This window comes from Nyctibius grandis, chromosome 7 (assembly GCF_013368605.1).
Source record: "Nyctibius grandis isolate bNycGra1 chromosome 7, bNycGra1.pri, whole genome shotgun sequence".
NCBI classification, from domain to species: Eukaryota; Metazoa; Chordata; class Aves; order Nyctibiiformes; family Nyctibiidae; genus Nyctibius; species Nyctibius grandis.
The window spans coordinates 43,391,729-43,408,027 of record NC_090664.1 but is presented as its reverse complement, the minus strand read 5'-3'; the positions used below and the strand labels follow the sequence as shown (position 1 = coordinate 43,408,027).

The 16,299-nt window shown below is 39.6% G+C and overlaps 1 protein-coding gene across 2 annotated transcripts in view; it reads left to right on the top strand.

The window, feature by feature from the left end:
- The window catches only part of ITGB1 (integrin subunit beta 1), a 49,298-nt gene that overhangs the window by 19,642 nt on the left and 13,357 nt on the right, over positions 1–16,299 (top strand). For both annotated transcript variants that reach the window (XM_068404491.1, XM_068404489.1), the window contains exons 2-12: positions 4,471–4,540; positions 4,788–4,873; positions 6,362–6,584; positions 8,326–8,496; positions 8,794–9,032; positions 10,347–10,502; positions 11,483–11,578; positions 12,484–12,573; positions 13,261–13,401; positions 13,528–13,730; positions 15,742–15,980. In XM_068404491.1, coding sequence (XP_068260592.1) covers positions 4,471–4,540; positions 4,788–4,873; positions 6,362–6,584; positions 8,326–8,496; positions 8,794–9,032; positions 10,347–10,502; positions 11,483–11,578; positions 12,484–12,573; positions 13,261–13,401; positions 13,528–13,730; positions 15,742–15,980 — 1,714 coding nt within the window. The remainder of the gene's footprint in view (positions 1–4,470; positions 4,541–4,787; positions 4,874–6,361; positions 6,585–8,325; positions 8,497–8,793; positions 9,033–10,346; positions 10,503–11,482; positions 11,579–12,483; positions 12,574–13,260; positions 13,402–13,527; positions 13,731–15,741; positions 15,981–16,299) is intronic.

Genomic DNA, 16,299 nt, shown 5'->3' with positions numbered 1-16,299 from the left:
GATGTGACAACTGACCCTGGCTGACTACTTGCTATTAGAGTAGAAGAACATTTAGGAAACAAAATGGTTGATTTGAAACCTATTTTTAGAATGTAATCCTAGCTCTGGAGTACTACATGAAGTGTCACCACTAATTAGGGAAAATCACAGAATCAGAGAATGTTAGGGATTGGAAGGGACCTCGAAAGATCATCTAGTCCAATCCCCCTGCCGGAGCAGGATTGCCTAGACCATATCACAGAGGAATGCGTCCAGGCGGGTTTTGAATGTCTCCAGAGAAGGAGACTCCACAACCTCTCTGGGCAGCCTGTTCCAGTGTTCGGTCACCCTCACCGTAAAGAAGTTTTTCCTCATATTTAAGTGGAACCTTCTGTGTTCCAGCTTGCACCCATTGCCCCTTGTCCTGTCAATGGATGTCACTGAGAAGAGCCTGGCTCCATCCTCTTGACACTTGCCCTTTACATATTTATAAACATTAATGAGGTCACCCCTCAGTCTCCTCTTCTCCAAGCTAAAGAGACCCAGCTCCCTCAGCCTCTCCTCATAAGGGAGATGTTCCACTCCCTTAATCATCTTTGTGGCTCTGCGCTGGAGTCTCTCTAGCAGTTCCCTGTCCTTCTTGAACTGACGGGCCCAGAACTGGACACAATATTCCAGATGCGGCCTCACCAGGGCAGAGTAGAGGGGGAGGAGAACCTCTCTTGACCTGCTAACCACACCCCTTCTAATACACCCCAGGATGCCATTGGCCTTCTTGGCCACAGGGGCACACTGCTGGCTCATGGTCATCCTGTTGTCCACTAGGACCCCCAGGTCCCTTTCCCCTACGCTGCTCTCCACCAGGTCTGTCCCCAACTTTTACTGGTACATGGGGTTGTTCTTGCCCAGATGCAGGACTCTACACTTGCCTTTGTTATATTTCATTAAATTTCTCCCTGCCCAACTCTCCAGCCTGTCCAGGTCTCTCTGAATGGCTGCGCAGCCTTCCGGTGTGTCAGCCACTCCTCCCGGTTTTGTGTCATCAGCGAACTTGCTGACAGTGCACTCTATTCCCTCATCCAAGTCATTAATGAATATATTGAATAGTACTGGTCCCAGTACCGACCCTTGAGGGACTCCGCTAGACCAGGCCTCCAGCTGGACTCTGTCCCATTGACCACCACTCTCTGGCTTCTTTCCTTCAGCCAGTTCACAGTCCACCTCACTACCTGATCATCCAGACCACACTTCCCCTGTTTAGCTGCGAGGATGCTGTGGGAGACCGTGTCAAACGCTTTACTGAAATCAAGATAGACCACATCCACAGCTTTACCATCATCTATCCACCGGGTTATGTCCTCATAAAAGGCTATCAAGTTGGTTAAGCATGACTTCCCCTTGGTGAAGCCATGCTGAGTGCCCCTAATGATCCCCCTATCCTTGATGTGCCTAGAGACAGCACCAAGAACAAGCTGTTCCATCACCTTTCCGGGGATGGAGGTGAGGCTGACCGGTCTATAGTTCCCCGGGTCCTCCTTCTTGCCCTTTTTGAAGACTGGAGTGACATTCGCTTTCCTCCAGTCCTCAGGCACCTCTCCCGTTGCCCACGACTTAGCAAAGAGGATGGAGAGTGGCCTAGCAATGACTTCCGCCAGCTCCCTCAGCACCCGCGGGTGCATCCCATCAGGGCCCATGGATTTATGGATGTCCAGATTGCTTAATTGGTCCCTGACCCAACCCTCATCTACCAAGACAGATTCCTCCTCTATCCTGACTTCTTCTGAGGCCTCAGGGGCCCGGGGCTCCTCAGGACAGCCTCCAGCAGTATAGACAGAGGCAAAGAAGGCATTCAGTAACTCCGCCTTCTTTTTATCCTCTGTCTCCAGGGCCCCCACCTCATTCATCAGTGGGCCTACATTGCCTCTAGTGTTGGCTTTACCTGCAATGGATTTGAAGAAGCCCTTTCTGTTGTCCCTGACCTCTCTTGCAAGGTTTAATTCCAAGGAGGCCTTAGCTTTCCTAGTTGCCTCCCTACATCCTCTGACAACAGACTTATATTCCTCCCAAGTGGCCAGCCCCTCCTTCCATGATCTGTACACCCTCTTCCACTTGAGTTTGCCCAGCAGTTCCCTGTTTAACCATGCAGGTCTCCTGGTACCCTTCCTTGACTTCCTACCTGCTGGGATGCTCTGATCTTGGGCTCGGAAGAAGCAGTCCTTGAATGCTAACCAACTATCTTGGGCCCCCTTACCTTCTAGTACCCTGTCCCATGGGATTTCCCCTAGCAATTGCTTGAAAAGGCCAAAGTTGGCCCTCCTGAAGTCCAGGGTTGTGATTCTGCTAGCTATTCTGTTCCTGCCACATGAGATCCTGAACTCTACCATCTCATGGTCACTACAACCAAGGCTGCCCTCAACCTTCACCTCTTCAACCAGACCCTCCTTGTTAGTAAGGATCAGATCCAGCAGCGCTCCTCTCCGAGTTGGCTCATCCACCATTTGCATCAGAAAGTTATCATCAGTGCACTGGAGGAACCTCCTGGACTGAGGATGGCTGGCTGAGTAGGCCTCCCAGCAAATATCAGGGTAGTTGAAATCCCCCAGGACAACCAGGCCCTGTAATTGCGAGACTGCTCTCAGCTGCCTGTAGAAGGCCTCATCACCCTCCTCATCCTGATCCGCTGGCCTGTAATAGACACCCACAACAGTATCACCCCTGCCAGCCTGCCCCTTAATTCGCACCCACAAACTCTCAACTCGCTCCTGATCTGCCTCTGGACAGAACTCAATACATTCTAGCTGCTCACTCACATAAAGAGCAACTCCACCACCTCTCCTTAGTGGCCTGTCTTTCCTGAACAAGACATAGCCATCCATGACCACATTACAGTCATGCGAGGTGTCCCACCAAGTCTCTGTAATTGCCACTAGATCATAGCCCCCCGACCGAACATGGATTTCCAACTCCTCCTGTTTATTCCCCATGCTGCGTGCATTGGTGTACAGGCATTTCAGGGAGTGAGCTGAGCACACCGATTTCACCCCAGGGGGATGGGGGGGCCTCCTGGTCTACCTCAACACTAGAGCGTTGCCCCAGTGGTGCAAGCCCAGCTACTACCCCATCCCCCTTCGAATCTAGTTTAAAGCTCTCCGAATGAGCCCTGCTAATTCCTGTCCCAGAACCCTTTTGCCCCTACGACATAAACCTTTCCCATGTATTACCGTCACGCCTGGTGTCTTATAAAACCAGCCATTATCAAAGAACCCAAAGCCCTGCCTGTAGCACCAGTCTCGTAGCCAGGCATTAATAGAGAGAATCTTACTATTCCATCCCACGTCATCACCTGAAAATGGAAGGAGGGAGGAGAAAACAACTTGTGCCCCAGACTCCTTCACCAACCGTCCTAGGGCCTTGTAGTCTTTCTTCATCCCCCTCAGACTACGGGATGCAGCTTCTTCCCCACCTGTCTGGAAGATCAGCAGGGGGTAGTAGTCTGTGGCCTTCACCAGGTTGGGGAGTTTCCTGGTGATATCTCTGATTCGGGCTCCAGGCAGGCTGCAGACGTCCCTGTGATGGGGGTCAGCTCTGCATATTGGGCCCTCAGATCCCTTTAGGAAGGAGTCTCCAACCACTAAAACTCTTCTCTTAAAAATATGGAACGCTTCACGAATTTGACAAGTCAGTAACCATAAATTGTGGTTTATAAGCATTCAAATCTTGTCTTATAAAGCATATATAGTTTGTATGTATTTATTTTTTCTGCCAGGCTTTCATTATGATTTGTAGCCCTGAACAAAGGGTAGAGTGTTTTTTCTTTAATAAGGATGGTACCCATTAATTCTCTGTTGTCTAAAGAAGAAAAAAAAAAGGGGCTGAGTTTATATCAAGGATTCTCTATGTTGCATATTGTGAGAGCAAATTTCTAGTTTGGAGTATGAGGTGCAAAGTTAGGCTGTAAAATGCCCGTTGAAGATTCTGAGAAAGTATTTTGGAAAGGGCCTTGACGTTTATCTTAAAACAAGAGACCTGAATAGAGAAGCTTCATTTCCATCTTGTTTTTCTGTGATACTTTATGTAGAAATCTCTCTCTGGTAACATTCAGAGCATAAATATTTTTTTAGAAGATGTTAATAGACTGGTTTGGTTCTTCTCCCCCCCACCCTCCCCCCCGACTGAACAGCATTTCCAAATTTCTCATAGCTTGCTGGTTTACCTAACATAAGAGTATTTCAAAATAATTTAAGCAACTGCCCTGTTGGATGTCTTCTAAATACAGGTTAGCCCACAAACATGGTTGTATTAGAGCAAAACTATCCAGCTGGTACAACTGGCATCATTTGATTTATATCTCCTGCATGTTCCTTGTCTCCTCTGAAACACAGTTACCTGTCTGCAGTTTTGTGCAACTGTTTTTGTGTTTTGTTTTGGTTTTTTTTTTGCTTACTCATTATGATAAACCATGCAATTTGGTCTTCTGTTTATGTATTTCAGACTAGTTTAAAGTTGTTCACATGGGCTGTCGTCCTCTGTTGCTTGATATGGAATGGATGTGCTCAGCAAGGTAAGTCACTTGATTTCATTGCAGTAGTTTAGTGTTGCTTTAAAACTAAATATATTTAGGAGTTATTTATGTAGGTAAATATATCATTGCCATTAGCACTCATCTAACAATATGTCCGTCATATCTCATGTTGATAACCTGTTTATAGTTAGAACTTAGTTTACAAAGCCAGAACGAAACAAACTAAAATTCTGTTGTTGTTAGAACCTTTTTATAAATGAAGTGACTGGTTTGTGTTCTTTGCTAGGTGGAAGTGACTGCATAAAAGCTAATGCAAAATCATGTGGTGAATGTATACAAGCAGGACCAAACTGTGGTTGGTGTAAAAAAACAGTAAGTGTTGCAAAATTCCTTCTATGGTTTGTTTTTTTTTCCCCTTGGTTTCAAATTTTAGTAAATACTTGAAATGTATAGAAATGTCTATTTTCATTTATAATATTTTCCTATAGGTCTTCAATTTGATACTTATTTGTACTTAAAAATTCAGATAATATGATTTTCCTGATGTCCTACTTTGAGTAGAATTGCTTTTCACAATGTTTGCTTCTACTTTTCTAAATCTTAAGTGTATACAGACCCTACAGGCTGTATCATAGTTATTTAAAATCATTCCAGCACGGAATCTGTCTGGGTATGTTTAATTATATTCTTCCAGTGACATTAGAGTAAGAGGTAATTTTAGACAGACATAGGTGGAGTAGGGGAAGAGATTGAAGGTTTTCTTTTATAACAGAAAGACGTTCAAATTTTAGTTTTTTGTTCTTGGTGGCCTTGGGGGATAGGAGATTGGTTTGTGTGGGTAGTTGGCTGTTTCAGTATGAAACTTTATAAAAAGAGTGCGTTCTTACGTAATTAAAAATTAAATTCAGGAAATGCAAAATGTAAGACAATCTTAAACTGTGTGACTCAACCAGTATATTCTGAAGTGTCTTCTTCAGGTTAGAAACAGAAGAAAATGTTTTCTACAGCTCTTCTTTGGTTTGTTAATGAAAACCAGGAAATTTTCCTGTTTCTGCCTAGAAGATGATAATGTATATTTATTTCCATATAGTACCTACTTACTATCCCTCAAACCAGCTTATAAACTTTAAACATTTAATTACAGTAACTTTAAAATTTGGCCTTGAGCTGTCAGATTTGTTGTAGGTCCTCATTATCAAGAACTGACAAGCTTTAAGATGTATTTATTTATATGCATATTGGGGGGGCAGGGAGAATCAGAATTGGCAAGTTTCTCAATTAGAAGCCTTATTTATTCATATTTGAGGTTACAGCTTGTTTTAGATTTGAGGTTATTGGTTTTGCTGATGAATCTTACTTTTGGATTGAATTTGCCCAAAATAAAAGTTGTTGCTTGTCTTTCCCTTGCTCTGTCAGCATATTGCCATTATTTTGTTGTGGAGTGCCAAGGTACACTTAGATAATCTTTAATTAAAGCCTTCCCTCCCCTCTTCCCCCCCCCCCAAAAAAAAAAAAGTTAAAAGGTTCACGTTATTGACGGCTACGTGAAGATGAGAGCTTTTCCGCCTGCTGTCACTTTTAGAGTAGCCAATTTAAAAGGATATCGTGCTTCTGTCAGAGGTGACATTGGGCATTTTTTTTCTTTCATATTGCTTACATCTTATACTCCGATGCAAGCTCCTGGACTAAATAGTAGTCATTGATGATTTAGTGTAATTAACGTATTTCAGGACTGTGTGTTTTATTACTGAACTTTTTTTTAAAAAAAAAAAAGAAGGTGGAGTCACTGTAAAAAGTGTTCTTGTGGGTAGTAATTGCAGATAGCTGTAAACTTGGTACTCTTTTGCCTGTGTTTTCTAGGACTTTTTACAAGAGGGAGAACCAACATCTGCCCGATGTGATGACTTGGCAGCACTAAAGAGTAAAGGCTGTCCTATGGAAGATATAGAAAATCCCAGAGGTAGCAAACAGGTGCTTGAAGATAGAGAAGTAACAAACCGTAAGATAGGTGCTGCAGAGAAGCTGAAGCCAGAGGCCATTACACAGATCCAGCCACAAAAATTGGTACTGAAACTAAGAGTCGGTAAGGACAGTTTCCTTCTAGTCATCAGGTGATTTTTCTGTCACCACCACATCTGCATTTTTTGTTTTGAATGTGTAACCATTTTGTTACAGAAACTACTATTGTTCAGATAAGCTGAATGATAGCAGAGCTTTTCCTTGAAGTACTGCTGTTGCCTAAAGTCTGCATGGCTGAACTGAATGGTTTTGTAGTTATGCAGCAAGATCTTTGGATTGCTACGTAAAATGCTTTCCAGAGGCTAAAGATGTGGACACAGGACTACAGTAATGAGAACAAAGTAGTTGTGTACTATTTCCAGCCCCTAAAGAGAACTTTATTTAATTCAAATGAAGGGGGAAAAACCCGAGGGCTAGTAGCTCGTACAGTACTTGAGCATAATGGAGATTGTCCTTAAGGAGAGTTCCTAGGTACTGCAGACGAATTCAACAGCTACCTTGTATTTACCTGGAATAAGAGCCTGTACTCAGTGTCAGCTTCTTGGTGGTGATTGCCTTAATAAATGCAAGATGATCTGAAGAAGCTTAGCATGATGAGGAGAGGAAAGGAAAGAAAGTTATTTTGCAATTTTGGTATTGCCCCTGTTTATTTCTAATGTGATCCTTTTAACTTCAAACGAAATTATTGTCCATCTGACAGAGATGTTTCTTCATCAGAACATATGAGGGACTTGGGCAACCAGTACCTAATTACTGAGAAGATTATTACTCTGTTTATAAGCACTTCTCTTGGTCATAAGTTCCTTGATGAGGGACTGTGTGGTTGCAGAGAGGGATACTTGCTTTTTGTGCAATCTCTTTTAAACAGTAGTTAAGGAAAATCTAAAGCTTTTAGCTTTTTGTTTTGGTTGTTGTTGGGTTTTTTTTTTGTTTGGGCCTTTTTTTGCTTTTTTTTTTTGTGAAAACCATGCTGCATAGCTGCATGATCCATATACTATTCACTTTGCCTGTCTAATGGTTTCCCCAGTTTGATAATTTTGCTCTTATTAAGCAAATGTTTGCTAATCATTAAGCAGACAAGCAGCAGCAATGTCACCATTTAACTTCAGTGACTGGGGGGGGGAACTTCTAATTCTATTCTTTATTTAATATATAATAGGCAAAAGAATACTCTTCCATTTTCTGGGGCAAGGGGGTGTGTGGTGTAATTCTTCTGTAATGTCTTTCAACATCAGACTGAGACTACATGCTTCTGTTGGCAAAAATCAGGGTCTGGGCTTACAATTGCAACAAATAGTAACTTGCCATTATGCCACTACTGTTCCTGTGCTCTCAGCCTGTATTTGATGCAAAGTAACTTGAAATATCCCTTCCAGAAAGAGTTTTTCTTGTTTATAAACCTATTTAGTTTAAAAAACACACATTGTTTAAACTTTGAGAATTTTTTGAGTCATCGTGGATGCAAACAGATGTTGAAAATTTGTGCTATGAGATCTTATAGGAACTCTGTTAAAGACTTGAAATTGCAGCAACTAAGAGAGGCTTGATTTTTGGCAGGCTAGTATTTTCTATAGGGAGATAAAATACCTTGGAAATATGAAGGTGGACATTTGAAAGAAATACCACTTGGCATTTTTTTCATCATAATTTGACGTTAAGCATTTCAATTAATAGGAGAAAAAATCACTCACCTCTAGTTCAAAACCTCCATCAGTATTTCCAAGATGTTCCTTAAAAAGGCATTTTTCTTGCCAGTGCAGTTGTGGAATTTTTAATGGCTTCTGTTTGTTTAATCTCTGAAACAGGGGAACCTCAAACATTTTCATTAAAATTTAAGAGAGCTGAAGACTACCCCATTGACCTTTATTATCTTATGGACCTCTCCTATTCTATGAAAGATGATTTAGAGAATGTGAAAAGTCTCGGAACGGCTCTGATGTTAGAAATGGAAAAAATAACTTCAGACTTTCGAATTGGTAAGGAAGATTTCCCTATTCTAAAAAGTCAAGTTTTCTTCCCGATGTTTTTCACATGATTACGTATGAAGAGTAATTTTTTAAAAATTAGCAGTATTATTGCAGATATTCTAATGCCTAGAACCTGTTGAGGAACATAAGAGTACTTGGTGGTGATGGAGAAAGTGGAACATAAACAAGTATGAGAGCTACTTCTGAAGTCAGTTTAGCTGTAATGCATTTGCATTCTATTGTGTCATAATATAAATAGGAGACTTACATTCTTCGACTTACAGCGTTTTCATTGTTCTGTCCTAGGCTTTGGCTCTTTTGTGGAGAAAACTGTGATGCCATATATAAGTACAACACCAGCCAAACTCAGAAATCCTTGTACAGGTGACCAGAACTGTACAAGTCCATTTAGCTATAAAAACGTGCTCAGCCTTACCAGTGAAGGAAATAAATTCAATGAACTTGTAGGTAAACAGCACATTTCTGGGAATTTAGATTCTCCTGAAGGTGGATTTGATGCAATAATGCAGGTTGCAGTTTGTGGGGTAAGTGTGTATTAGTTTTCCTTACTGCTCTGCTAGATAAAATTGTTGGAATACAGCCTTAGTGTTTTATGGTGGCTGACATTTGAATGTGTCACCTCATGCTAGCAAGACAAGGCAGGTTAGGCAGACTGCATGGATACAAGCATTTGTCTTTTGTAGAGACCTTTAGTGAGTGAATGAAACGGGAAAGTGTGAAAGTGTTGATTAGAGGTCATGTTCACAGCAGATAGATGTATTCCAAAGACAAAGTTTTTAGTTTGCTCTAAGAGTCAAAATTCTGCTCAGCAGTGTGTGGAATTCCAAGTAAGCCACTATTCCTAAATTATTTAAAAGCTTTATATGCTTCTTGTAGTTGTTGTTTCAGAGTAGTTTGGTGAATTGTAACTTCTACTAGCTTCTCAGACAGAAGGAGATGGACACTTGATTTTTGTTTATTTTTGAAGATCTGATCTAGATCACTGCATTCTTCTTTGATGTTTCCATAGTCTGACAGACCATTCAAAAAAGTGATATCCAAGTTTACTGCTTTGTTACCATATTATTATGCTGTTTATCAATGGAGTCAGGACTTTCTGAAACAATCTGAAGTCTTATTTTAAAAGTACAGTGTTAATCATAAGCCCTTTGGGGTTTTTGTTTTTTAATTTTTTGGTAACTGGTATTTATGTGACCTTTTTATATGGCCTTCTCCCCTTATATTAACTAGAGTTTCAACTCTGGAAGAATTTTTAAAAAATAGGAAAGGGCAGGTTACAGAATTAGTCCCTGCAGGTGTGGACCAGGATTCTAGTGGCATGGTGAAAAACATCAATCCTCCTGGCAAGGGCTATGCTGGGTGTGAATCTGGACTAGAATGGCAAAGCCTGATGATTCTGTAGAGCCTAATGCCGAGCAAGACACAGTCTTCCAATTCAAGATTGCAGCAGTGCTCCACACACTAACATTGCCCTCTGTGCTTGGGCTGCGTGGAAGTGGATTTAGGGGCATTAAAGAGCTGAACTGATGTGCCCCATTTCTAAAACCCTGTCGCTTCTCAGGTATTCTAGAGAGAACAAAACAGACCAAATTATGTCTCAAAAAGAATATTTCATGCCTTTGATGAAAAACCTGCGGCAGATGTTTTAGAGCAGACATTTAATTAAATGCAAGTGCTTTTAAAGTTTGACTGAATTATATGATTTCCGGGGTGACACTTTTGCAGTATCGTTTCTCCGAAGTCTATGTACTTTTTCATGCATTTATTTCTCGTTAGTCCCCATTGCTATACAATAAATTAGTGGGAAATACCAAAAATCCGTTTGTTTGTTTCCCAAGGAACAAATTGGCTGGAGAAATGTTACAAGACTACTAGTGTTTTCCACAGATGCTGGATTTCACTTTGCAGGAGATGGTAAACTTGGTGGAATTGTTTTACCAAATGATGGGAAATGTCACCTGGAAAATAATATGTACACAATGAGCCACTATTACGTAAGTGTTTACATCATCTTCTAGGCAAATTAGTATTTTGTGGCACTTAAGCTCAGAAAAACCCATTAGGTCATCTAGTATAGTTTCAGGCTGCTGTATCTTTTGAACTTTATCCATTTACCTCTGTATTACATCAAGTGACTTTAGCTTAACTAAAGCAAATGCGCAAGAATTAATCCAGTCTTAATTGGAAAGTTTCATGAAATGGTGACTTTCACACTATGATTTGTGTTGTTGGATTTTAACCTTTTTAATAATTATTAATCCTGCGTATCCACTGGCAAACTGTGGTGGTTCTGTCCCGTTATTTTATAATTTCGTTAGTCTTTGTGTTCAGAAATATTTTACTACTGCAAAAAATACTGTAAAATAGAGAGCTCCTTGGCCACTTTAAGACTGCTTGAGATCTTACGATGCAAAGTTTATGATAAAAGTGTGCATAACAACATTGCCTTCATGGTTTATTGATGGGTAGATCAGACAAAAGGTGAAAAGAAAAACACGTACTGTATGGGGTAAACACAATAAGGTTTATAAAGTTTGTATATTCATACATTCCTAAAGTTAAGTGAGTATTGTTCAATAAAACCTAAAGTTAATTTGGCTTTCTTTCATAAAGAAAAGATCAAACAGTGCAAAAGTCCTTATGACTGAGATAAGTCATATGGAAAACTGCTGAAGGTAATTTTCTGGGAACACTGAGATTAGGAATAACTTAGACTTTAAATGGCAGGGAATAAGATAATGTTATTGTTGTCCCTTCTAAAAGACAGCTATCTTAAGGGGGCATATATGGAATCTTTTCAATGAATGTTTGTTTGCAGGGGTTGTTTTCCTTTAGAGCTGTAAGATAAGCTGGCTAGTTAGAAGTCTTACATATGTTTCTAAAGGTGATTTGTATTTATGATGTCAAAATCTTTCTGATTGTTTTCTAGCATGTGTGCCAGATTTGAATTGCATTTTATGCTTGTTTTTTATAGGATTATCCCTCTATTGCTCATCTGGTACAGAAGCTTAGTGAGAACAATATTCAGACAATCTTTGCTGTTACTGAAGAGTTTCAGGCAGTTTATAAGGTAAAGATAACACATATTTCTGGTCTCTCTACTTTTTCCCCTCGGGCACTAAGACTGACTCAGATTTGCTCTCAAATCATTAAAGTTGCTTGATTTGAAATTAAAATAAATATGGAAGTGATCGTGGAAGTAATATTTTGCTATTCACGTTTTTGTTAGTGAGCCTTTTTTACTTGTTCAAATTGATGCTGAGCGTGCATGTAATTTCCAAGGAGAGAATGCCCCTCCTCCTTGCCCCTCTTTGTAGGTAGGAGGGAGTGGAGAACATATTTGCAGTGCTACTTTTTTGAACATTTTTACAGCAAAATAGCTGAGGGGGGTGTGGACACTGAATCAAGAGACATACTTATGAAAGAGCATGTTTTGTACTTTGTGGTCTATTTATATTCCTGATGTTTAAAATTAACTGAACTGCTGGATGTGATTGTGAAATAGGGAAATGACTGTGTAAAGGAGATGCATATTTTTCTTCCTTTTAACCTAACAAGGTATCTTTCTTTTTTTTAACCTATGTTCAAATTGTAAGTTTTTTCTTTTTTGTTGGAAATCATCTCTTACCTGCCTATCTTTAATGCGTTAGAAGTCTGGTGTTCTTCTTTATGATCTTGAAGATATAATGTATCTGGTCAACTTGTACAAGAGAAGGTCTTAGAGTTCTATTACCAAATTTAACATGAAAATGCAGAGGAGAAGAAAAGGCTGGATATTTGTTATACTAGTAGTGCTATGTATAACCTCAAAAATCATGAAGATCACTGGCAACACTTTAGCCTTGTTTTTCGAAGTACTTGATCTTGACTAGCTAATCCATTAAAGCATTATATCACCATACAGGTATTTATAGTACAAATTATACTTTGTTAATAAGGCTGTGATTTTCCTTTTGCTTTTGTAAATGTTGAAAGGAATTGAAAAATCTGATACCAAAATCAGCAGTGGGAACATTGTCTTCAAACTCCAGCAATGTGATTCAGCTGATCATTGATGCATACAATGTAAGTTCAGATATTATTTGGGTTGTATTAATTTTCTTGCTTCTAAGTTATTATGAGTTTTTCAGGCAGATACTCTAAGGTAGATTTTATTTTCTCTACAAAATAGGAAATTAGTATACTAAACTATAAATATACTGCCATTGCAGTAAAACCACATTAGATGTTTAGATGACTAGAAAGACAGTCTTAAAGCCACTTAAAACACAATTACAAAGGAAATGCTATCAGCTGTGTTTTCCCTTTTTTAAAAAAAATGCACTGTTTCTTCAGCACCTTCAGTTCTTTGCCTTCCTTTCACGTGGAATCAAAAAGAGCCATTTTGCAACCTCTTGACCTCAAAGAAAATGTCTACATCAACCTCAGGGAAGCCTGGGTTTGGCCCCAGAATATTTTCTTTCATAGCTGTGTTGTGTAAATGAGGCCCATTTCTCCTTTGGAGTACCTGGGGCAAACAAGTGCCTCCAATGTCTGTAGAGACCTGCCCTGACCCTGTATAACAGGGTTCAGCCATGAGAAGGGGTCACCACGGGCAGCCCTGGGCTGGTGTTTCTGGGCATGTTGGAATTTACATAATTCCAGTGTGCCCATGGGATTGGTGCTTAGACTATGCATAGCTGTATAATGTCTTTTTTTCAGCAAAATGCTTATGCAACTCAATTCGAAGTTAGCTAATAACTATTGTTGTAGTCCCTTTCTTCAGAGGTTATCCTGGAAAACAGTAAGCTACCAAAAGGAGTGACAATCAGTTATAAGTCCTTCTGCAAGAATGGAGTGAATGACACACAAGAAGATGGAAGGAAATGTTCTAACATCTCAATTGGTGATGAGGTAACTTACAGTATATGTGCTGCTACTCAAATATAAAATTCATCTAAAATGTCCAACACTCAAGTGTTTTTTTTACAGACAAAGCTCCTTTTAGTAATGTGGCACTCCATTTATTTTTCTTCGCAGGTTAAATTTGAGATTAATGTAACAGCTAATGAATGTCCAAAGAAAGGACAAAATGAAACAATTAAAATTAAACCACTGGGTTTCACTGAAGAAGTGGAAATTAATCTTCAGTTCGTCTGTGAATGTCAGTGTCAAAGTGAAGGAGAACCGAACAGTCCAGCCTGCCACGAAGGAAATGGAACATTTGAATGTGGTGCTTGCAGGTAAATAAATAGACATTTTATTTATTTTTGCAAAACAGAAATATAAGCAAGCCCTTTGTTTCCTTAATTAGGGTTTATTTGGTTTTACTAAATTTTTTTAGTGAAAAGATAAGAATTACTGTTACAGACCTATTTCTTTTACGATAGTTTGACATGCTGTCTTATCTCTGTGAATAGTCCTTATGCTGGAATTCATAGTGTTGATCATTAGATTGGCCCTGTCATACAAGTCAGAATTTTAATTTGGCCTTGAGTCAGTCCTTTAAATGATATAGGTCTTACTGCTTTTTCTGTTTCTTTATATTTAATTTTGAGGTCCATGTAATATGGCAAAATTATGGATTTATAGAACAAAATGAGTGGGATTAATCTGTGATATTTTTGCAAGCATTCATACTGATCTAATTATATCCTTCTAATGTGAGGTCTGCTGATTTCGAGAAATTCGAAGGCTTCCTAGTTTTTTGGTAGGAGCTCCTACTCAGACTGGTGCCAATTGTTTCATAGCGGGGAAGAGTAAAAAGTGATAAAAGAACAACGTTTTATTTTGGATGACATCCCCAGTCTCTTCTCTCTGCTTTATTTCGAACCTTTTGGGGTCTTATTACCACGTTTCTTCTAATTGCATATATCTATAAATTTTTCAGACTATATATAACTTTTCTGTATACGTATGACTTTGAAATGTCTGTTATTGCCCATCACAGAGATTAGATTAGATGTGTATTCCTTATTACACATTTGTAAATCAAGTAAAACGATACTCTGTTTTCTGGAATTACACACAACGAATGACACACAATGAAAGCAGAGCAAAATCTTAGTGTTTCGGTGGAGACTGGTTGAAGATCAACCTCGTAAGTCAAGGTTTTAGCCTTTTTTTCCCTCCAAGAAACCTACAGCAGAAATGAAAACTTTTTCTTCTTGGAAACACTTAAGATGAGAATGGTAAGAGCAGAATGAATTTAAGTACTTCTCTAGGAAAACAAGATCCAGGAGTTTGGAAAACAATATTGATTCCTGTTCAATGAACTGTAACTGAAATAAGATTTGTCAGTCTCATCCCTCATGGTTTAATATGTGACTATTATTAAAAATAAAGCAAAAGATACTCAGTTCAATCTTAGAGGACTTTCGGTGTAGAACTGACTAACATCTGCCTGGTGAATTTGTTGGTGGTAGCTAATCGGGTGTTTGAAAGACTGAGGGATGGCTCTCTAACTGGTTAGTATTCTGTAGGTTGAGGAGTAAGCCACTTTGGGCTGTAAATACTGGGTACATTACTCCATTTTGCAGCCAGTTTTTGATGTTCCCTTTAAATAAGGAAAGCAGATTTTTCCCATCTTTGTGTAGAAAGACATTAAACTTGGTATTGCTGTCACTGGTGTCCCCATGGTTTCACAGAGGGGAGAACAGACCCGTGGGTAAGAACAGCCTTTTGCTTTTGCAACAGTAGCAGTTTCCTGAGGAAGCATTGTCTCTGGTTGACACCCCCCAACAGTGTGTCAGTTACTACTGGGAGTAAGAACAACCTCCATTTGTTCAGCAATATTTTAACCTTGATAATGACAAGTGCTGATCCCCAAAGATCTCGGCTCAGCAGCTGTGAAGATCATCTACTTCCTGCCTAACTGCTGTTCGTGGGAAATCTTTTCATTGAAAGATGACAGCAGCTACAGTCAATAATCACTGTCACTTAAAATAATTATTGTTCTGTCACATGAGAGAGGGATTAATAGTGGTTATGTGGCAATTTAGTTAGAGGTGGTGACACATAGTTTCTCACCTGGAACAAGTAATCAGCATAGGGGCGACTTAGTCCGGTTTACTCCAGTGGCTTCAAGAACGACTACGTAGAGATGTCGGCTGGAAATCTCATTTGAAGTTTAACTCGGAATATCCCTAGAGATAATAGTCGCTCTTACTCCTGTTCTTTGTGCTATTTTTGCAGTCTTTTTATTGTATGACTTTTAATTCTGTTTATATTTTCAGTCATGTTTTTACCTTGCAGATGTAATGAAGGACGTATTGGAAGACTATGTGAATGTAGTACAGATGAAGTAAATAGTGAGGATATGGATGCTTACTGCAGGAGGGAGAACAGTACAGAAATATGCAGTAACAATGGAGAATGCATTTGTGGACAATGTGTATGCAAGAAAAGAGAAAACACAAATGAAGTGTATTCTGGGAAATATTGTGAATGTGATAACTTCAACTGTGATCGATCAAATGGTTTGATTTGTGGAGGTGAGAAACTACTTCAGAGTTTTCTGTAGGCAAAACTGGCCAGCAGTTTACAAGCCTGTCAGCTCTACCCTGTAGAGTAGTGATACTTAGCTTATAGATCGTAGCTACTTGATAACAGAGATGAGAATATCCACAGATTTAGTGATTGAAAACATCTATTAATAAAACATCTCTCTGTGATCATGAACATATAGTGTGTTAGTACACATTTCACCTTCCTTGAATCACAGCTCCAAGAAGGATGTAAATTGAACTTGGCTTCTGCTGTTTATTGCAGAATTACCCTCAGGTATTATAGTAAAGAATGCTGAGACAACTG